This window comes from Amborella trichopoda, chromosome 9, assembly GCF_054954075.1.
Source record: "Amborella trichopoda isolate Santa Cruz 75 chromosome 9, AtrichopodaSantaCruz75HAP2 v2.0, whole genome shotgun sequence".
NCBI classification, from domain to species: domain Eukaryota; kingdom Viridiplantae; phylum Streptophyta; class Magnoliopsida; order Amborellales; family Amborellaceae; genus Amborella; species Amborella trichopoda.
The window spans coordinates 29776590-29801408 of record NC_142344.1 but is presented as its reverse complement, the minus strand read 5'-3'; the positions used below and the strand labels follow the sequence as shown (position 1 = coordinate 29801408).

At 40.4% G+C, this 24819-nt stretch overlaps 1 protein-coding gene across 1 annotated transcript; it reads right to left on the bottom strand.

Annotated features, from left to right (window-relative positions):
- Nucleotides 1–8757: 8757 nt before the first annotated feature.
- On the bottom strand, nt 8758–10814 carry LOC148780480 (uncharacterized). The gene is made up of 3 exons (XM_088847795.1): nt 10494–10814; nt 9441–9672; nt 8758–9089 (listed from the first exon to the last, which is right to left on the bottom strand). The coding sequence occupies exons 1-3, from the start codon at nt 10812–10814 to the stop codon at nt 8758–8760; spliced, it is 885 nt and encodes a 294-aa protein (XP_088703921.1).
- Nucleotides 10815–24819: the final 14005 nt, after the last annotated feature.

The window sequence follows — 24819 nt, the reverse complement described above, 5'->3', positions numbered from 1 at the left end:
TCTTCTGTCTCATGGAATGAATTTTAGTTTTATTTTCGTGGTTTGCTTTGATTCCGCACTTATAACATGCGTTGAACCACTCCCACCAGAGTGACATTCGTGACTTTCGGTCATGATCCCGCCCTTTGTCACACTCCACTTAGGTACGACAAGGGTCAAGGGGTGGGGTTGTGATAGTCGCACTGATTAGATTCTTTTGTTGCTTAGTGCGGGGGTTAGACATGTTGTTACGAGCCTGACCCCCCTTGAGGTTTGGGCTTAATCTCCGTCATGATGTCTCAGCAAGCTTTCGATCTTAGTTGCATTTGTGTTCATGTCGGAGAAAGTGATGGGGTTGGAGGCTTCAACATGTAAGGAGATTTCTTTCTTCATGTTCTTTATGCATGTTTGTACGGCCTCAATCTCGCCCATGGGGTTGCTCTGGCGCAAAGCAAGATCTCTCCACCTCTGAATGTACTAGCCCACTGACTCATCTATATTTTGAGCCATTGTTGGGAGCTCTATTGCTTGAACATCCAGCTCTGCTTTGTAGAAACATTTATAGAACACCTGCTCCATTTCTCATCAGGAGTGGGCTGAGTTGGGCGGCAGGCGGGCGTACCACTTGAAAGCAGGCCCAATTAGAGTTTCTACAAATTTTGAAGCATCAGTATGGGGTGGGCCGAAGCTGACTCTTGGCATGCGAATAAGAAATGGGTCACGTGCTGCTGAGGCAAGCCCGTGCCATCAAAGACCGGCAATCTCCCTTTTTGGTACCCAATAGGGAAGGGGATTTGATCAATAAAAGGCGGGTAAGGCTTTTGGTATGAAACACTTTCTTGTGCTTTTTATGCTTGTAAGTCTTGGATGCTTTTATTGATCATCCGTTGGATGTCCTCTTGTGTAAACATCGATGGCATAGCTTGGGAAACTACATTGGACTGGTCATCAAAGGAAACAGGGGATTGGAGGCCTCTAGGTTTAGGTCAGAGGGGGAGGCTGCGGTCTTTCTTCCTCTCCGTGTGGCAGCTCGAGAGGAGAGTTTGCCTCTTGATGAGAAGACACCAAAGGTCGAGCATCTTCAAGCCCTTTGAGAATGTCCAAGATGTTTGTTTAGTATACTCTCGAAGCCATTGGGTTTTCAGGGTCTTCCCCATCATAGCTCACCACCATTACCTCGACTTTCTCATCAGAGTCAGATAGTTCGGTAGGAGGAGTGATCCTGGTCCCTTCATGCCTGGATCCGGCACTCCCAACAGCAAGGGTTGGGCTTGCCCCATTTGAGTTTGGGACTGCCTCATGACACATGTGAGTACTGGCTCTGGAATGACCTTGGGGTGACTGCTGTTGAGCCTGACGCTTGAAGGCCTTGGGGTCATGATTTGACCTGGATGGGCGCAAGACGGCCTTAGGGACATATCTCTTCAGTCGACTTTTGAAAGGCCGTGGATCGGGCAATGTGGGTTCACCCTCATGTCTTTTAACAACATTGCAATGAACAATGTCATTCATCTCGGGTTCCTCCGTATCTTATAACGAGTGGAACAGGTTTTTTTTTGTAGGTATTAACGAGGTAGAAGACTCTACTTTTTGTTGGATGGAGGCACTTCCATCCCCTTCGCTTGTTTGAACTGCAAGATTTGGTAAATCTTTCCCCATAATAAAAAACGATTCCAGTTTCCTTCTTAACAGGCTCACTCGACAGATGTGCGGGCAAAGATGATCAACTCGGGCAAAGTGTGGTGCCCATGATGAGGATAGTAGGCCTTGCTGGCTGAGAACTATCTGAAGAAGGGGGGGCTGACTGTTCGTCATCGAGGGCATCCTCCCATCTCAAGTCCTGCCCCAGGGGCTGGCTCACACGTGCAAGGAAGGAGGAGTGGAGAAGATGGTTCTTGAGGGGAACTTTTTCGAGTACCATGTAGCGAGCGGCTTTGGAGCCGTCGGGGGATCAACGAATGCTCGTGTCCCCTTTTCGTCGACAGCGTCCCTGGACCTGCATGTGTGTGCACGATCCATAGTGGTGTTTGGGGTGGCTCTAGGTCCAACCCCTTATGAAATAGGGGGCTGAGTATTTGCAATACTCGCCCATTTAGTTTGGGAGGACTTAGAACATTTAACATGCAGGTGCATTTGTTTGTGAGACCTTCTATTATCTCGAAAGTTGTGTGCTCGTTTGGTTACAGCCTTTTGGCTGCCCCAGGCTACAGGATTAGCATGCATGGTATTGGCGGCGTTAGAACCACCTGCGTTGCATCTAGGTTAGAAGAAACCTGAAGCAATTAAGGAGACTGAGGTGGGGTGATGCCTACCCCGTCTTGTCCTAATAACAATTAGACCGTCAGCGATGACATATGTGTATGTGTGTAGGGCCACGCAGACTGACGTGGAAGTTGCCATAGCGTGGTGTATGTAGGGACCTGCCAGCACTAGCGATGCCCTTGTGTGAGACAGGTGGGGTTACCTTTTGGTTACCTGCAGAGACGGTGGTCTTGTTGAGACCCACCTAGCGAAGAGGAGTAGTGGTGGACGATGCTGAAGCTTGCAACTGGCAGGCAGGGAGCTCGCCAATAATAGGGTGCTTATGCTGAGGGGTGGTGAAAGTTCCACCCATGCAGTTGACACAATGGATTTCCCTTTGATGCTGGAGGAAGAGGGACAAGAGGTCTGAGTGCTCGTGCCCCAAGTTTTCCTAGGTTGGACTAGGATAGAAGGGCCAGTCAGGTCGCTTGGGTAGGATGTGGGGGAGGCAGGATCAGCTGATCTGCTCGCCACAGGTAGAGTCTCAAATATGGGGATGCAGAAATCCCCAATCTGAATGAAGAAGGGATAACAGAATCCCATTGTAATTTTAGAGAGAGAAGGAAGAGAAGTCCTCACCTGAAAATAGTCAAAGCCAAGGATAGGATGGCGTGTCCCCAGTGGAGTCACCCGTTGGTTGGAGCCTTGTTTTCACGTCGGTCCTTACACAGGGGGGAGAAAACCCTCTCTCAAACAACCGCGGAGGGTCCGCGCCTATGGGGTACCTGTGGGTGCGCATGCGCAAGCACTCCTGAGTGTGGATAGATACCAACAACGAGAGAGATTTTGCAGTGGGGGGTACGTTCGGACAATTACCTCACCGTTTAGGGTTCAGGGGACACACCCAGATGGTTTGCCTTCTTAGAATAATCACGAAGCCCTCCGGCTGTTAGCTAGTGTAGTTTGGACAGAGACTCTCTTCAGGCTTTCATAAGATCTCTTCTCTCTATCTCTCGTGCATGCAATTGCAATGGGAGCTCATTGTCATGACCCCACCCCCTGACCCCTAACATACCAGCCGAAGGGCGACAGAGTGCGGGATCATGACCAATGGTCGCGAACATCATTCAGGTGGGAGTGGCTCAACGCGTTTAGAAATGCGGAATAAAAGTGAACCATGAATGAAATAAAAACTCATTCATCAAGCAACTTAATACTGCATAAATTAAAACCATTATGTACATATAAAATCTCCAAAGGTTCTTTAAAATTTTGTCCAAGGCACTACCGGCCTGACAAAAACAAGATAATATTACATCAAAACAACATTTTGGCATCGCCACCCGATCAAAATGCTCCTTGATCAGTCTTGGGCTTCAGCTGCTTGCCACCGTTGTCCTGTTGCCCCCACAAGAATGGTCGGTTATCACTCTACATAGATGGAAAAATAAGAAGAATGAACTAAAAGCGCAGTAAGTAGATCAGTTCACTTGCATTCCCACCTACAAGCACACTTATAGATAAAGTGGTCTGCAGAACATCACTGCTCATGTCAGTCACATAGTAAAGTCATGCATCACAATTCATTAGCAGTGTAAAATGGAGCATGATTCTGATATTAAGGCAGTACATATTGTATGAGCTAACAATTATTTCACCTCGTACCACAGTAATGGGTCAGTACCCAGAAAGAACACCCAAAGTACACAAGCAAATTCTAGAGTTGTCTACTCTCGAAGTAGAAGTCACATCGATCAAGCTAACCCAATCCTGAACTTGGAACTTCTACCCTCATTTAGGAGGGAAGACAATGACAAATGGAGGCCTCAGTTCATAATGTCCTCACTCACACACACAATCCCGCATGCTTTGGGGTTTTCGATAGGCGGTGGCCTTGCAAGACACGACCCTCTCATTATGCCTTCAGGCGAGAGGGCGTTACACTACCATTGGAGAACCCAATGCATAGTGCCCAGAACAATGTGGGGGGCACGACCCTCCCTGTTATTTAGAGTCACCTCCCGACTCCATTCCATTCATTGGAGTTGAGACATATTCTATTCAACTACCAATGGAGGACCCATTGCATAGCGGTCAGTATCACATATATCAGTCTCAATATAACAGAATCACGATATCCAAAAACCATTGAAGGACCCATTGCATTGTGGTCAGTATCACATATATCAGTCTCAATATAATAGAATCAAAGTATCCAACTACCAATGGAGGACTCATTGCGTAGTGTTCAGTATCACATTTAATTGCACTGTGTACATGCATGCCCAAGCATTCATTTGCTCATGCTTTGCTATTTTCAAGGGTTCAAGGATATTCATAGTATCATAAGCATGCATTTTCAGTATCTTATAATAGATAATTTCAATCTCGTTATGAAGAAATCCAGCTATATTAAAAAATATCAGTGCAAAACGTGTACATGATTCGCATAACAATTTGGGATTCATTGTCAATCCCATCAGAAATATGCATATACAAAATGAGACATGGCATTCAATTCATGAGGAATTTCAACTTAATTTTATTCTTCACTTGAAATAGACATATATATCTTTCAACCAAAGAGAATTTGAAGTTGTTTATGCATCATTGATCAGTTAAAACCCCAGCACAACAAGGGCAACAGTTTCTGGAAATTGCAGCAATCTACGTCCATGACATGTTACACCAACAGGAGCATAACTCCCACATTTTAAGAAATTATGGGATGGTTTCAAAACCAGAATTCAAGTAGAAACACATATCTTTCCAACAAAGGTGATTTGAAAGCATTTGGACTCCATTTATTTGATCAAAAGCTTATAGCAACAGAAGTGAATTTCGGAATTCTGCTAACAATGATGTATCCCTCTTGTCAAGGGCATAATTTTCAATCTAGAGGATATTTCGAAATGATTTCAACATGAAATGCAAACATACATATATTTTTAATGGCAGTGGTTTGGAAGCAATTTGGCTCCATTTGGTTGATTAAAAGCTCATAGCAACAGAGACAACAATTTTGAATTTCAGTGAAATCTGCTAACAATGATATGCTTGCACAATTTGAAGAATAGCTCCTCATTTATAAAGAATTTGAATAAAGTTTAAACATGAAAATCATAGTAGACATATGCATATTTCAAATAGAGGTAATTTGGTGTCATTTGGAAGTCATTTGATAGGTCAACAGATTGGCACAAAAACACAAAAATTCCATAGAATTTTACAGTGTAAACATGACATTTCTCAAGTAACAATCAATTACTCCAAATAGGTTAGACATTAATATGAAACGTTCTTCATCTTAAATGAGACTCACATAAATACCAATTCACATATTTTCATGATCAACAATAGTAGTTTCAGTGCTCATCTTGTCTTGCAAAGAAGGCCTAATTTCTGGAAGACATGGCCCAACAGAATACACATGCGACCATTATTTCCTCAAAATTCGTAAAAGTTCATGCTTAATTTTTATACTTCCATAATTAAAAAGGTTTTTTATCCACTTACCTTGTGTGTGCATGGTGTTCACAGATTTCCTCCCACAACTCACTCCACAAGCTCCTCAATTTGGGCTCCAACAAAGGTTAAAAAGGGGGTTGCAAGTGCTAAGTGTTTTGACTTATAAGAGTGAGAACATGGCGTGAGGGAAAGAGAAAAAGACTTATGTACTCCAAAAGTATGAGGTGGCAGCTTGAGGTTGCCATGTGGCAGTTCAGTGACATGCAGTTTGACAGGTGGCAGCATGCAATAGGCAAGTGGCATCCATGAGTCATGCACAGGCTCAACGATGTTACGCACGGTAACACTATTTTCTACTTCTTCACACTGCCGAGCACATCTCTCTCTCTTATTCTTCTCTTACTGCCACACGCACTCTCTCTTCTTCTTTTCTCTTAATGTCGAGCGCACTTTCTCTTCTTCTCTCTTACCGTCATGCGCACTTTCTCTTCTTCTTCTCTCTTACCACCATGAGCTCTCTTCTTCTTCTCACTTACCGTCGCGTGCACTTTCTCTTCTTCTTCTCTCTTACCGTCGCACGTACTTTCTCTTCTTCTTCTCTCTTACGCCATGCACACTTTCTCTTCTTCTTCTCTCTTACCTCCATGTGCACTTTCTCTTCTTCTTCTCTCTTATCGACGCACACTTTCTCTTCTTCTTCTCTCTTATCGACGCACACTTTCTCTTCTTCTTCTCTCTTACTGCCGCACGCACTCCACTGTGCGCACTTTCTCTTCTTCTTCTCTCTTACCGTCGCGTGCACTTTCTCTTCTTCTTCTCTCTTACCGTCGCGCGCACTTTCTCTTCTTCTTCTCTCTTGTCATCGCGCACACTTTCTCTTCTTCTTCTCTCTTAACGCCGCACGAACTCCGTCATGCACACTTTCTATTCTTCTTCTCTCTTACCACCGCGTGCACTCCGCCGTGAGCACTTTCTCTTCTTCTTCTCTCTTACCACCGCTTGCACTTTCTCTGGCCGGGACAGTTTGGGTCGTTACATCATCCCCCCCTAAATAGGATTTTGTCCTCAAAATCGTTTCTCAGTTAGTCAAACAATTGGGAGTACTTATCCTGGATTTCATCTTCTTGTTCTCATGTCGATTTTTCCTTTGAGTGATACTGCCATAACACACAGACCAGAGGAATTTCTTTATTGTGTAACACCTGCACTCTCCTGTCTAGTATTTCAATAGGTCGCTTAATATAAGTCAAGTCTTCTCTAAATAGAATTGGTTTATATCTCAAGACATGGGACGGGTCTGGCTGATATTTCCTTAATAGTGATACATGGAACACGTCATGAATATTCATCAACTCAGGTGGTAGGGCAAGTCGATAAATCCATACTCCCAACTCTTTCCAGAATTTCAAAAGGTCCAATAAATCGTAGGCTCAATTTTCCTTTCTTGACGAATCTCATAATATCCTTAGCTGGCAATAACTTCAAGAAAATTTGATCACCCACCTCAAACTCGAGGTCTCTCCGTTGATTATTAGCGTAACTCTTCTGCCAAGTCTGAGAAGTCTCGAGTCTCTCTCGAATCAAGGCAATATTTTTTAAGGTCATTTGAACAATTTTTGGCCCTAACAGCCTCCTTTAACCGACGTCATCCCAATAGATAGGTGATCTACACTTCCTCCCTTACAAGGCCTCAAAAGGCGCCATTTGAATACTCCCTTGGAAGCTACTGTTATAAGCAAATTTTATCATAGGCAAATGTCATCCCAGCTTCCTTTGAAATCAGTAACACAAGCCCTTAACATATACTTTAGGGTCTTTCTGATTGCCCATCAGTCTAGGTGTGGAAAGCAGTGCTAAAAATGAGTCTTGTCCCTAAAGCTGATTGCTGACTATTCCAAAATCTTGAAGTAAACCTAGTGTCCCTGTCGAACACGATGCTGACAGGTATTCCATGCAACCTTACAATTTCTTTAATGTATAACTGGCACAATATATTCAAAGTATAAGTTGTGCGGACCGGTAAGAAGTGAGCAGCTTTAGTCAGTCGGTCTACGATGACCCAAATACTATCATGCTCAGCACCTGTTCTAAGCAAGTCAGAGACAAAGTCCATAGTGATGTATTCCCATTTCCACTCTGGCACGGGGAAGGGTTGCAACAGTCTTGCGGGTTTCTGATGTTTAGCTTTCACTTGCTGACATGTCAAGCACTCAGAGACAAATTGTGCCACTTCCTTTTTTATATCATTCCACCTGAAAGTCTTCTTCAGGTCCTGATACATCTTAGTACTCCCTGGGTGTACAATATAACAGGAGTAGTGTGCTTCCTCCAAAATAGCCCTCTTCACTCTCTCATCATTCGGAACACATACCCGATCTTTAAATCTTAACATATCATCACTGCTCATACAAAAATCATCCTTTCTTCCTAGCTTTATTTATTCTAGGATTTTCATGAGTTGGGGATCTTCCTTTTGTACCATTCGAATCTATTGAAAGAGCTGGGGCTCCATCCTTATATAAGCAGTCATTCCTACCCCATCACTAAGGGGCAGGGTTGGGTGCCACTCCACTGCATCTTCTAATAGTTTCATTTCTCGAACCATCAGATGTGCCATTGATACCATGAGCTTTCGGTTCAAAGCATCTGCTACTACATTGGTATTGCCAGGTTGGTAATTGATGGTACAGTCATAATCAATTATGTACGTCCATCCATCTTCGTTGCCTCATGTTTAACTCCTTTTGAGAAAATAGATATTTGAGGCTCTTATGATCTGTAAATATCTCAAACTGGGCCCCTATAGAGGTAATGTCTCCATATTTTAAGGAAAACACTACAGTCGCGAGTTCCAAGTCATGAGTTGGGTAATTTTGCTCCTATGACTTTAACTGTCTAAAGGCATACACTATGACTTTCCTTCACTGTATCAGCACACATCCAAGCCCTCTATGAGAGGCATCAGTATAAACCACAAAGTCCTCATTCCCTTCAAGTAAGGCTAGTATTGGGGCCGTGGTCAATCTCTTCTTCAATTCTGGAAAACTTATTTCACAGTCATCTGTCCACTCAAACTTCACTTCTTTCTGGGTTAGGTGAGTCAGGGTGAGCGCTATCTTTGATAACCCCCACGAAGCGCCTACAATATCCTGCCAGTCCCAGAAAACTGCGGACCTTAGTCACATTTGTCAATCTTCCCCACTGACGTATAGCTTCAATTTTACAAGGGTCAAATGTGACCCTGTCCTTAGATACAACGTGCCCAAGGAAGGCCACGCTTGAAATCCAAAATTCACTCTTCCACAATTTAGTGTACAACTTCTCTGTCTTTAGAGTCTGGAGGACCATTCTTAAGTGTTGTCCATGCTCTTTCAAGTTCCTTGAATATGCCAGAATATCATCTATAAAGACCACCACAAAATCATTCAAAATGAGTCTAAAAACTTTATTCATCAAATCCATAGAGACAGTCGGAGCATTGGTCAACCCGAATGGCATTATCAAGAATTCATAGTGTCCATACCGGGTATTAAATGTGGTCTTAGGGACATCTTCTTCCTTGACCTGTAGTTGATGACAGCCTGACCAAAGGTCAATCTTAGAAAACACTTAGGACCCTTAAAGTTGGTCAAAAAGGTCATCAATTCTAGGCAAGGGGTATTTATTCTTTAAAGTGACCTGGTTCAGCTATCTAGAGGCTATACAAAGCCTTAAAGACCAATCTTTATTTTTCACAAATAGGAATGGTGTACCCCAAGGTAACACACTGGGTCGAATGAACCCCTTTTCTAATAACTCTTGCAATTGTTCTTTTAGTTCCTTTAGTTCGATTAGGGCCATCCTATAAGGGGCTTTAGAGATGGGAATAGTATCTGAAACCACATCTATCTCAAATTCTACCTCCCTGACTAGAGGCAAAGAGGTCAACTCATCAGTAAAAACTTTGGGATATTCCCTCACCACTGGTATCTCTTCTAACTTGGACTGGACATCCCAATTCTCTATTCCATAGGCCAAATACCCAATACATCTTTTAGCCAATAGGTGAGGAGCCCGAAAGGGCAAAATAAGGTGTAGAGGGGAGCCATCCTTAATGCCCACAATGTTCAACTCATGCTGACTTGGACGTCGAAAGCTTACAGTTTTATTATAGCAATTTATTGTAGCATAATGTGTGGACAACCAATCCATGCCCAAAATAATATCAAAATCTTGAATGTCTAATAGTGTCAAGTCTATAGGTAAGATACATCCTTCAAGCAAGACTCCATAACGTTTATAAATAATGTCAGTTTCTAAAGATTGCCCCATAGGTGTGCATATTACCAAAGTCCAGTCAAGAAGTGTAGGTCTAGCATTCATGTGGCATGTAAAGTGAGGTGCAATAAAAGAGTGAGAAGATCTAGGGTCAATGAGAATTTTAGCTTCCATGCCACAAATAAAGAGCATACCTCGGATTACAGAGGCAAACGCCTTGGCTTCTCGTTCGGTGAGAGCACATGCCCGACCTTGAGCCTTGGGTCTTCAGCACTCAGCCGTAGAGTGAGTATCCTTCTCACGGTATGGGCACGTCAGGCGCTGGTTCTCCCTTATCGCCCTAAAAGGTCTTTTGAATATTCTTATTTACTTGGTTATATCTTCCCCTGAAGCTTTTCCTTGGAGGCGGCAGAGTCTTCCTCCTAAGGATCCCAAACTGGGCTAGTCCCATTTTCTTATTTCCCCCGAATCGAGACTGTTCACAGTCCTTCTCAATCTTCATAGCCAAATCTACCAAAGGGGAGAAGGCCTCTCTCAAATTTATTCACCTTTCGCGCCTCCGTATTGTGTGGTGCATATCTTGACAGCTCAGCAAACTTGGCTGCATACTGCTCAACTGACAGGTTTCCTTGTTGCAGCTCAATGAACACCACTTCCTTTCTTTCCCGTACAAAGTCAATGAAGTACTTCTCATTGAATGCTTCCAAAACGTTTTCCCAATTCACTTCTGTCCCTAAACCTTCCCATGAATGCTTCATTAAGCCCCACCAGTGCTCAACATCTCCTCCTAACATGAAGGTTCCCAGCCTAACCTTCTGCTCATTAGAACAGTGTAACACCTCAAAATTTTCTGCACTTGTCTCCTCCATCATTCTTCTTTCTCCACTCCCCCATGCCTCAAGAACGTCGAAGTTGCTAGCCTCCTAAATCTTTCTATCAACCCAGTGTCAGTCAGTTCAAGGGCAGGAGTAGCAGGGGTCGGCATGCTGCCTTTCATCATTTGGGTCGTGGTCCCTAAGGTCTTGAAGAATTCACCGAGAGCCTCGGTATTCTCATTGTTGAAGCTCGCATTATTAGCACGAGTCCTCGACATCTTGACCTAAAACATGAGCACCCAGTTACTAACCTATTCAAGAGCATTCTAGAGACACTCCTAAGACTCTCTAGGGCAAGAATCATATCCTGGCTGCCCTGATACCATAACTGCCATGACCCAGCCCCTTGACCCCTACCATACCAGCCGAAGGGCAACAGAGTGCGGGATCTCGACCAGAGGTCGCGAACATCACTCAAGTGGGAGTGGCTCAACATGTTTTGAAATGCAGAATCAAAGTAAACCATGAAAGAAATAAAAATTTATTCATCAAGCAACATAATACTGCATCAGTTAAAACCATTATGTACATATAAAATCTCCAAAGGTTCTTCACAATTATGTCCAAGGCACTGCCGGCCTGACAAAAACAAGACAATATTACATCAAAACAACACTGTGGCACCGCCACCTGACACCTACTATCAAAAAGTTCCTTGATCAGTCCCGAGCTTCAGCTGCCTGCCACCCCTATCCAATTGCCCACTCAAGAATGGAAAAATAAGAAGAATGAGCTAAAATCCCCTTAAGTAGATTAGTTCCCTTGTATTCCCACCTACTATCACACTTATAGATAAAGTGGTCTGTAGATCATCACTGTTCGTGCAAGTCACAGAATAAAGTCATGCATCACAATTCATTAACAGTGTAAAACGACGTATGATTCAGATATCAAGGCAATAAATATTGTATGAGCTAACAGTTATTTCACTTCTTATCACAGTAACAGGTCAGTACCCAAAACGAATACACAAAGCACACAAGCAAAGTCTAGAGTTGTATACTCTCGAAGTAGAAGTCACATCGATCAAGCTAAGCCAATCTTGAACTTAGAACTTCTACCCTCATTCAAGAGGGACGACAATGACAAACGGAGGCCCCATTTTGTGATGTCCTCACTCACAAACACAATCCCCAGCTCGCTTTGGGGTTTTTGATAGGTGGTAGTCTTGCAAGATACGACCCTCTCACCAAGATTGCCATTGCCGGATCTTGGAAGCTTTTTCGGGAACTTGTAGCGATGGCTCAGTCGATTTGCCGTTATATCCACAGTGCTTGTTCGATTTTGAGCATTTTGATGCCCATTAATCGTGCTGAGACAACCTTTTTCCATGGGGTGGAAGTCCGACCAGATTCATGAACTTTGATCACTAATGTCATTCGATCTGTGATGCACTGAATCTTTGTTTTGCTTGCATATGAAGGAGGAGACTATCACAGTCGTTTTGCACCAAATTTGGTTTGTTTTGGTCTTCATTTACAGCATTTCCTAATTTGGGAGGTTACCAGGAAAAGGGATTCCAGCGACCGAGCAGATCTACTTTTCCTGTAACCTTGGGATTTGTGCTTATCGGACCTTGAATCATGTACAACAATTATACCGGTTTGTAACTCTTCGCAAGTTGTTCGCGATGATCTGATACGCGGATCTCGAGCTGTGCTTTTTGAGGTTCAAGATGCCTTCTCCTTAAAACCCTAATTTTTCTGGTTTTGTGCTCACCTTCTTTCTAGAACAAGTTTGACTCTGGGTCGCGCCACGATACATGTCCTAGGTCAAAATGACGAGGTTGCCACGATCTAGAACGTGTCTAAATTTGAGCTTTTTTTGGCTCTAGACAAAGGTGTTGTTGGTCCTTGAAGTCCCTCTCGCGATGTGATGCTACAGTCTCCGTGCTTGGGGACTGGTTCAATGAAGTCGCACTGCAATAGTGTAAAACCTACCAGTTTTGAAGAAGTTTGGGCATAAACCCCTTTCAGGTGGTCCGATTGAGCCCAAATTCGGTCCTCGGGGGTTTTTCGACTTTCTGAATGCAATGGCGGTGGTCTGGCATAAGGCTACAGTTGTAAGGTGCTTCCTTGGTACGACAACACTCTTCTCAGGTTGTCCAGTTTGAGGCTTATTTCACTGTACAATTTTGGTCTATCAGTGTCTCCAGTACTAGTAGAACGAAATTGTCACTGGCTCTCTCCTTATTCGTGTGAGGGACATAAGTACGTCAAAAATGACGTACAACAATCCTGTGACACTACAATGTTCGCAAATTCAGGATAACATGGTGAGAAACTCCTACTTGTGGCATCCCTATAAGGGAATTCCCAGACTACATTCATGATATATCTACTATATACACTTCAAATATCATATCATCAGTGTAATACAATTAGGACTTGCAATCCAAGACCTAAATGTATCCCCCCTGACAGCCACCATATGCCCTATGGGCCGGACCAACTCAAAGACTATCAAAATATCTCAACATGAGGCCAAACTATGATATTTATATTCCTAGGGCCATTATATGTATCGCCACGTAATATTGGAGAAGTTTAGTTATAAATTGCTATTTTTAAGAGACTCCATTCATTGTGAGGGATTTGACGGTTGGACTAATTGAAAACTCATCATATTATTTAAAAATGAGGTGGAACTTTGTAGATATCTATTGTGGCCTTATATTCCTCTTGTCCAAAATAATGAGAATCATACATTGTTTGATACATGTCCTCATCCACTAGTCACCAGGATATGCCCTGTCCAACATAACCCCTCATGATACTTTAGGATTGACATAAAACAGTGGGGATAATTGTATTTTGATGTGAAAGCCCTCTTCCCAAAGTTTTAGTTCATTTGGAGATGATTTGACCCCTCATTGGCAATCAAGGCCCATGTCTATCAACTGTTGCGCACATGTACATTAGTCAGGATGACCTCATGTAACAAAAATCAAGATTTCTCCCCGTCTATAAAGACTTTCCTCATGGGAACTAAACCATTGGATTCTTGATGTAGTAACCCATTAACCATTGGAGGGAAGCATCTGAAGAAAACCTTTGTAAAAGTGGTTGAAGCTTGAAAAACAATTATCAAACTGTCTCGGATTGTTTCCGCTAGACCCTCGTATCTCTTGAAATATGAGGAGTTTTTGCATTAAATTTTATGAGGATGTTCCTTATAAGATCCCTACTATGTATCCAACTCCTATGGTAATACTTCTTTGAGGAGAACATGATATAACCCACAATTGTCTGATTTGCTACCTAGATATGTAGCAGAGAAGGGCCAACTTCGATGAGGCATATCTTCCTCATTTTTTATCCATTTAAGGTGAAACATGGACCATTGGATTCCTCTTTGAGTTCTCTATCTCTGTAGCAAATCTCGGATTCAAAGGGCTCTCCATCAAAAGCAACATCTATTTGAAAGATGCTCAAACAGTCAGACTGGCTTGACCAGCACAGTTAGCATAAATCACCAAATTCTTATAGTCTCTCGCTGGAAGATCAAGTGAAAACAAATTTGTTTCATGTTTAAATTCATATTTAATTTGAAAGAGGACCAAGACTTATCTAGTTTAGTTTTTGAGGGAGGGTTCAAATTCAAATTGGATTGAGTTTTATCCCATATAACAACACGTGAGACAGTGGCTCCAACTACTCAACCTTTGGAAAGGCCACTAGAGAATTCAAGATTGTCATTATGAAACCTCTATAAAATGTCTCTCTTGCAGTGAAGAGAGGACCGATACCTACAGTTCTTACATTCCCCATACAGTACAATAGAGAGAGAGAGAGCGATGTCCTAACATTTGAGAACATACTTGCATGTACAAGAGCGAAAAGAGCAGCTACGAATGTTGCTATTGCTGTTGTCTTTCTGGTGCATGGAAATTAAAGAAAGAGAAACACTTAGCGTCCCATCTCACTTAAGACCCAAAATACAAAAGGAGCAAAGAAGCATGATGTGTCCATGCTCATAGTCAGTTATATAGTACATATGCCCCTTGAAAGTTAGACATGTGTGATCTTTTATCGGGAAATGCAATATTTTTTTTTAATGATAATAATCACCCCTTTTATATTTTGGTAAAAGGATCCCTTACAGATGGTCATTTTTACAATCAATAAATATTTCAAAATAATACAGGACAACAATAAAAATAAAACTCAACCATTTGATGTTATTTTTACAACTTAACGCTATGCTTGAGAATATAAAATAGAAGAGCAAGAAAATAAAAGAGAAGACGACGGAGATTGCCTCAACCGGGCTTATTACACCCCACACTGAGTTACCACATCCAATGACACGGGATTAGCAATCTAGCTTCAATATCGAACCGAGAAAGCTAATTTCAGCCAAACAAGGTAACCACCCTTGAATCTCTATAAAACCCTAACTCCAAAATATTTAAGCTCAAATCTTAATTTTCCCAACCCTTATATTATATTAGGTCATGAGAGAGAGGGAGAGTTTCTAGGGTTGGGGCGTGCCCCTTAGGGTTTTTAGGAGAGAGAGTTAAAGAATGAAAGTCAGAGATTAGAGAGGGGCATGACCCCTAGGGAGGAGAGAGAGAGAGAAAGTTTATGGGAGAGAGAGAGGTGTGTGTAGATGGGGGGAGAGCACCCCTATTTATAGTGAAATTTAGGTTTAGGGTTTCTTTAGTTTTCCCATAGTTTGCCTCGTTCTTGAGATTGAATATGGACCGTTGATCAAGATGACTTGTGGGATGAGAGATCTGAACCATCCATTCCATAGATGGGCCATCAACATTATGGAAGGTCCCTGAACCATTATCCCCCTTTCCTTAAACTATTTTCCCATCAATATATTTAAATCAGTTAAATCTATTAAAATATCATGCATTACATAAAATTTCATAATCCATCTCATATATTCTATAAGAATATAATAATATCAAGTTAATATATACCTTCAATAATCAAGAAAAGATATGGTCAATATTTCCTAAACAATATTTGACTATATTCTACAAGATATAGTTACCATATTTAATTAACTTGAACACAAAGCAACAAGAGAAGGTATCCAAGGATGGGGCATGCCACCCATGTATGGCATGAGGGGCACCACCTAATACTCACATGGTGGGCCTATGAGCACTATGGGCCCCCATGTATTTTTTATAAATATTTTAAAATTGAACAAAACGAATTTTAAAACATTATAAATTCGTAAATTAATAACTTCATTTCTATAAGTCCAAAAATAATAAATAAAGTATCAAATGACTTATAAAAATTCCAATAATAAATAAAAAATAATTTAATAATAAAATAAACACAATTAAATTAATACGATGGGAAGTGGATCCATATGGTTAAAGAATTTTATCAATGATCACGGGGTACTCCACCTTCAACTGTAGACTACAGGCTACACTTGCTTTATCAAACCGACTCAGTATTTTCCATGCCCACAGTCCAAGCAGGGGCTCATTAGCGGGTCACCAAAGTTTGGCTAATGAGCCAAGAGGTCACAATCCCAGTCTGTGGATTGGTCCTCCCCTAGAGACAAGTCAAGGTCACCACAACCTGATGCGTCCACAGCTCTATGGCGTATAGGAGTATCTCTCTCGTACATGTATACGCTTTACCCAAAGGTGGATAACTGGTTTTTCCGAACGATCGATCGATATGTATGTTTTGTGATAGAACATGGATGAAGATTTGACCCCTGCCTCTGTAGGCCTACCATCACACACAAGGGTCACACAGTCCTTCGGCTCACTCATCCAAGCAGAAGCTCCGACCTCATCAAGGGCTAACCCAAAACCCTTCTCGGTTTATTCTTTATGCTCAGGTACCTGGGGTTTTCCAACCGACTGGGCTAGATAGTCAAGCATAGTCCGGTATCAGCAAACATCATTTGCTTAGTATGGTCCTCAAGGGACCACACTCCCACTGAGTTTATGTTCCACTATAATAAATGTTTTTCATTATGCACTCATAAGGCTTTTAAGGGCCACATAAATCCAACATCTCCCACTTGGCCTTTGAAGGTCTTACATTCTCTCTTTCTCACTTTTTCTCATCCCTATGTGTCTCACATGTCTTACAAAAACATTAAGGATAAGTCCTTTAATCAGAGGGTCTACAATCATCAAATCTGTAGATATGTTGATGATCTCGATCTCTTTCAATCTCACCTCATTTCTCAAGTGATAGAAATGTCGCTTGATATGCTTGTAATTCTTATGAAATCGAGGCTCCTTAGAGACACAAATAGCCGCCGTGTTGTCATAGAAAATTCGCACTGCCTCACAACGTACAGGATGAAAATTAAGTTTATTAAGAAACTTCATAATCCACACAGCCTCCTTGGCTGGTAGACAGCATGACACATACTCGGATTCCATGGTGGACAATACCATAATATCTTGTTTCTTTGACTTCTAAGAAACCGCACCCCCTCCAAGCATAAACATACACCTAGATGTAGACTTCATATCATCTGGATCCTCGAAATAGCTTGCATCTGGATATCCCTCTATTGTTATTTCACTTCCCCCTTTATATGTGAGCACATAGTTCATGGTCCTTTTTAAATATCTGAGAATTCTTTTAACTACTTTCCAATGCTCATCTCCTGGATTGCTTTAAAAATGGCTCACCAGACTCATGATGAAGGACAAGTCAGGTCTTGTTCCTATCATGGCGTACATAAGGGACCCAACTGTGCTCATGTACGACACTCTCTCCATGGCTCTTATATCCGTGTCTTCGGTAGGATACATTTTATTTCCATCTCTCCATGGCTCTTATATCCGTGTCTTCGGTAGGATACATTTTATTTCCATCTCTCCATGGCTCTTATATCCATGTGGCTCCTTTACGGCACTCTCTCCATAGTTAATTAACTTGAACACAAAGCAACAAGAGAAGGTATCCAAGGATGGGGCGTGCCACACATGTATAGCATGTGGGACTCGCCCCACCTAATACCCACATGGTGGGCTCATGTACACTACGAGCCCCCATATATGTTTATAAATATTTTAAAATTAAACAAAATGAATTTTAAAATATTATAACTTTGTAAATTAATAACTTCATTTCTGTAAGTCCAAAAATAATAAATAAAGTATCAAATGACTTATAAAAATTTCAATAATAAATCAAAAATATTTTAATAATAAAATGACCACAATTAAATTAATACGATGGGAAGTGGATCCATATGGTTCAAGAATTCTATCAACGATCACGAGGTACTCGACCTTCAACTGTAGACTAAAGACCACACTTGCTTTATCAAACCGACCCAGTATTTCCTATGATCCACAGTCCAAACAGGGGCTCATTAGCGGATCACCGAAGTTTAGCCAATGAGCCAAGGGGTCACAATCTCAGTCTGTGGATTACAGGTCCTCCCCTAGAGATAAGTCATAGTCACCACGACCTGATGCGCTCACAGCTCTATGGCGTATAGGGGTATCTCTCTCGCACATGCATACGCTTCAACCAAAGGTGGATAATTGGCTTTTCTGAACGATCTATCGATATGCATGCCGTGTGATAAAATATGGATGAGGATTTGAGCCCCGCCTCTGTAGGCCTATCATCACATACAGGGGTCATACAGTCTCTCGTCTCACTCATCCAGGCATAGGCTCCGACCTCATCAAGGGCTAACCCAAAAACCTTCTCCGTTTATTTTTCATGCCTAGGTACCTTGGGTTTTCTAACCGACTGTCCTAGATCGTCAAGCACAGTCTGGTATCAGCAACACCATTTACTTAGTATGGTCCTCATGGGACCACATTCCCATTGATTTTATGTTCCACTATAATAAATATTTTTCATTACACACTCATATGGTCTTTAAGGGCTACAAAAACCCAACATCTCCCACTTGGCCTTTGAAGGCCTTACATTCTCTCTTCCTCACTTTCTCTCATCCCCATCTCTCTCACATGTCTTACAAAAACATTAGAGACAACTCCCTTAGTCAGAGGATTTGCAATCATCAAATATGTAAATATGTAGCTGATCTCAATCTCTTTTAATCTCACCTCATTTCTCATGTGATAGAAGTATCGCTTAATATTCTTGTGAAATTGAGGCTCCTTAGAGATACTAATATGCTCTTGCAATATGTTGCCTGAAAAAGTTGGATAGTTCTCTCTTTTCTGTTTTTTATTATCTTGATGTCCAACACATAGAAGCTTCTCCAAGATTGTTCATATCGAAATGTAATGCAAGGAATGTTTTCATCTCTACGACTAGGGCAACCGAGCTACTAACAATTAAAATATCATTCACATACAAGGAAATAAAGATTACGTCACTCCCATTGATCTTTTTAGATACAATAATCCTCATCATTCATAGAGAACCCCACAAGGGCAAGGGTCTCTTAAAATTTTATGTATCATTGACGTGATGCTTGATTTAGACCAAAGAGAAATTTGTTAAGCTTACATACTAGGTTTCCGTTTCCTTTCTCCTCAAATCCCTCGGGTTGATTCATATAGATTTCTTCTTTCAAATCTCCATTTAGGAAAACGTTTTTTACATCCATTTGATGAACCTCAAAATCAAAATGGGTTTCTATGAGTATTTAGATTCTTATAGATGGAAATTGGCCACTGGGAAAAATGACTCAACGTAATGTATCGCTTGTTTTTGGGTGAATCCCTTGGCAACTAGCCTAGCTTTCTATTTTTTTATTTTCCCTGTCGAGTTTAACTTCTTTTTAAAGATCCACTTACATCCTACAGCCTTACGGTTCCGATGTAGTGACACTAATTCCCAAACATGGTTTTGGTTTATGAAAACATATTTGTCTTTCATGGCTTTTACCCGATAGTCCTTTTTGGGACAAGTCAAGGCTTCATGATAAGATTTAGCTTCAAAATTTGGATCATCACCAATCCTATCAAATGGATCCCCTTGGTAGATAAAGTGTACAAAGTATTGAGGTGGTCTACTAGTTCGGTTGCTTCGTCTTGGTTCAGGTTCAGGTTCAAGTTCATTTCGATTGGAGGGTTCTGGTTCAAGCTCAAGTCTATTTGAAGTTTCGGGTTCGAGTTCTCGAAGAACATCCTTGTTTCTTTTCTCCTCAAAGATGTTGACTTGTTTGTAACTCAATCTTGCTTCAAAGAATTCTTCCACAAAGAAGTGAGCATCACAACTTTTAATGACCGCCCTGGTTTCAAGGTTGTAGAATCGATACCCCTTACCATGTTATGGGTAGCCAATGAAAATGGTTTTTGCATATTTGGGTTGAAGTTTCGTCCTATTTTGGTATGGGATTAGGAGATGGGTTGAGCAACCCCAAACTTTTAGATGATCAAGGAAGGGAACACGACCGGTAAATATTTTGTGAGGAGTAAGTGAGGCCGCTTTTGTAGGAGTCCGATTAAAGATAGAACATGTCGTCAATACGACTCCTCCCCAAAATTCTAGGGAGAGAATAACGTGCCTTATCATACTCATTATCAATTCAACAAAGGTCTTATTTCATCTCTCGGCTATACCATTTTGTTCGGGAGTATAAGACATTGTGTATTGATGGATGATTTTGACGTTGATACAAAGGATTTTGAAAAGTTTAGATTAATAGTCCCTCCCTCAGTCGATTCTAAGGACTTGACTTTGATATTCAAGTTAGTTTGGTTTTCTATCTTGGCTTTATATTCTTTAAACTTTTCTAAAGCTTCGGACTTTGTGTGTATAGATACACACAGCATATTGTGAGATGTCATTTATAACAATGATGAAATATCTTTTGCGGTTGTTGGTAGCCACATTCATAGGACACAAATGTCACTATGAATGATTTCTAAGACGTTAGAAGCTCTTTTTACCCCGGTGGTATTTTTCCTTGTTAACTTTTTTTGCACACACGACTCACATATTTTCGATAAATCTTCCGCATAATTTTGAAGGATACTGTCATTTTTCAATCTTTTCATTCTTTTGTAAATAATGTGTCATAATCTCTTATGCGATAAGGGTAGCATCGAAACCATTAGGGGACAAGACATACGCAACGTTCTCTTCTATTCCAATAGTAAATAAACCATCCATAAGATGCCCAGTTATAACAACATTATCGTCCTTCTTGACTGACAAATTTTCTCCAATGAAAGTGGTCACAAAACCCGCTTGAGCCATTTTGGAAACCAAAACCAAGCACTTCCTCATATCGAGAGCATAAAGCGCTCTCTTTAGGATCCAGACGCTCTAACTCTTCAATTTAAGCTCAAAATCCTTGACTCCAAGTACGTCGGTCTTTGGTTCCCTCCTATATAGATGTGTTGCTCACCGGACCCCACAGGAGTAAAAGATCGGAAGCCATCTTTGGTGTTCGTGACATGAGCTGTAGCTCCCAAGTCAAGACAACAAGAAGCTCCCTTGAGATCGGCTAGCAACATCTCAAAGACCATAAAGCAAGTTCTTTGTGGGTTCTACCAAATTTATTTGACCGACTATACTTGGCTATGTGGCTCACCTTCTTGCAAATAAAGCAAGCCTTAGTCTTTCTCTTTCCTCCTTTATTTCAAAAATCTCTCTTCTTGTCATCCCCTCTCTTTCTAAAATTGTTTTATCCCTTTCCTTTTTTTAGTTTAAAAGAGGGTTGAGATTTTACCATGTGTATGGCCTCCTTTTGAGTTGGTGTTGATGTCGATGCATTTTTTGTATTCCTCCTTTCTTCTTCACCTTTGATGGTCATGATGAGGTCCTCCACCTTCGGGGCCTTTCGTCGAGCAGATAGAGAAGACACGACCGTTTCCCATTAGTTAGGAAGTAAATTCATGAGATGAATCACTTGCATGGGTTCAAAAGGTTTCATGTCAATGTCTTCCATCTCTCAGACTAGTGCACAAAAGGTATGCACATGATCCGAGAATTTTGTTCCCTCGGCCATCTTTAACTTATTGTATATCTTCATAGCCATGGCTTGTTTCATGAGAGAAGGATCCACATACTCCCTCTCAAGCCTATCATAGATTCAACTTGTGGTGAAAATTGACTCATACACGGAAGCATATGAGTTGATCATAGCACACAAAAGGATGTGCTTACATCTGAAGTTTTTGCGTTTCCAAGTAACATACTCATCTTTGATTGCTTGAGATGAGTCGACACTTGGACGATGGGGACGATGCGCATAGAGCATCTCATGCTAATGTTACTCATAAAGGAGACAACCCACATTTCTTTTCCAAGAGGCATAATTGGGCTTATTAAACCTTTCGGTTTTAGGATCCGCGAGATGAAGGTACGGGCAGCCATATCTTTATTCCCAAGCTAGATCTAGACTCATATTAAGTGAAAAGACTCCTAATGGAAATAAGTAATTATAGCTTTGATACTAATGAAAGAAAGACTAATGTGAAATTGACAGGGGATATATTTTTTATTTTAATTATTTTTTCACTATTTTGTTTTTCTTTTGGCAAAGATCATTTACAAGTAGTCTTATTATAATAAACTCTTACTTCAAAGAAATTAAAACTAGCAAACCTACGATCTTAAACACATTGATGCCACTAAACCAATTTTCTTTAACAAAGAAAATAACAACAATTCTTATGCTTGGAAATATAAAGACAATATAATTAATTATGACCAGAAACAAAAAGGGATTGCCTGAGATTATCTCTACCAGGCTTGTTATACTGAGTCACCACCATTCGATGACGTGGGATCAACGATCAACCTTCAATCTCAACCGGGAAAGCAAGTTTAAGTCAACCATCTAATGAAACTTTTGAACTCCTCTTGATCACAAATCTCAAACTTAGGTATAACCATGAAACCTAGGTTAAGAGAGATAGCATCTACTTACTTCTACCCAACCTTTAGTATCAAGATAACATAATATGAGAGATAGATATGAATACCAACTAGGTTGGGCATGCCCCTTAGATCTACTTAGAGAGAGAGAGAGAGATGATCTAAGAGGTGGAATGTGCCCCTTATTAAATTCTAGATAGAGAAAAAAAATATTTAGAGAGAGAAAACAGATTTAGGTATAGAGATTTATGGGTATGGGGTCCTCTTTTTATAGTGCAAAAATAGGATTAGGGTTTCTTAGGGTTCCATCTTCTTGTAAAATTGAATATGTATCATTGATCTTGGGTGACTTGTAGGATGAGAGATTTGAGCGATCCATTCCATATATAGGCCATCGAGATCCTATGGAAGATGCTATAACCTTTATCCCCCATTTTTTAAACTATTTTTCCATCAATGGAAATTAAATAAATTATTGTTAATCATAATATAGTGGTTACCAAAATTATGCACAAGCCTTTTCGTTCTTTCCAAAAATCCATTCAAAGCTTCCTCAAGGCAAAGGCTTTCTAAAACATCACAAAGCTTTTTCTTCAAGCCAAAGCTTGATCCAACAAATAAGGAAAGTCCTAAGAGTGGGGCTTGCCACTGAAGATGGCACTCATGGGCCCTGCCCACAATGCAATGATGGGCCCATATAACTTATTAGTCCTATATATATGATTTTTAAAAGTTCATTAATATCCAATTTGAATAATTATATCAATCTAAAATCAATATCTAATGTTTTATAAATTCAAATTTGATAAATAAAATATCCAAAGATCTAGAAAAATTCAAATAACAATTCTAAAAATCATATATCATTAAAAAACATAATTAAATTCATTAGACGGGAAAATGATCCATATGGTCTAAGAATTAAATAAAAAAACATTGAGGCACTCCACCTTCAATTGTGAACTACAGTCCACATTTTCTTTCTCAAACCGACTCAGTATTACCCATGATCCATAGTCTATGCTGGGGCTCATTAGTGAGTCACCAAAGTCTAGTTAATGAGCAAGAGGTCGGAATCCCAGTTAATGGATTTCAGGTTTTCCTCTAGAGATGTATCAAGGTCACCTAGACCTAATGCGAGCACCACTCATATGACGCATAGGGGTAAATGTCGCATATGCATAAGGTTCATCCTGAAAGGTGGTTTACTTATTCGAAATGACTATCATATATGCATGCCATGTAATGGAACGCAGATGAGGCTTTGGCTGTAATGATACTAAATTTTTGTGACCGAAAAACCATAATAATAATAACAATAACAATAATAATAACAACAACAACAACAACAACAACAACAACAACAACAACAACAACAACAACAACAACCCTAAATTTTTAGGACTGGATAATAATAATAATAAAAACAACAACAACAACAACAACAACAACAACAACAACAACAACAACAACAATAATAATAAAATAATAAAACAATAAAACAATAAATAAAAATATTATAAAACACCTAAACATTGATAGTTCATTGTAATATGAATGCACCATAGGACCACCCCAAACTTTCCTTTTCACGTTCATTTTAATTAAATTAAGATAATTAAATACAAAGTGATGTGTCACTATGAGGTGATAATGTATCATTATAAAGTGATGATGTGTCTTGATGTGTCATTATAAAGTGGTGATGTGTCATGAGGTGGCATATATATAAATGAGGAAAAAGGACACATGTTTGACATGTGTCAAATGAAGATTGACCCTCTCACTTATAAATACCCCTCATTGACTCATAATTAAATTATCATAAGTGAGTCATCTATCTCATCTCAAACGTAAGCTATACTTCTCTCTCTCATAAACGATTTTCATACAAATTATTTTTCTCTCTCTTCCATGATTATTTTCATAATGATTGGTCTTCTCTCTCCTCTCAAATATAAGATTTTCATTCTATCTCTCTTTCTCTCTCATGATATCTTCATAATGATAGCCTCATTAGCCTTTCATTTTCTCTCATAATATTAGTAAAATGATATCTTCATATTGATAGCCTCATTAGCTTTTCATTATCTCTCACTTTCTCTCTCGTAATATTAGTAAAATGATACCTTCATAATGCCTCATTAGCTTTTCATTCTCTCTCTCTTTCCCTCTCATAATATTAGTAAAATGATATCTTCATAATGATAGCCTCATCTTTTCTTCTTCTC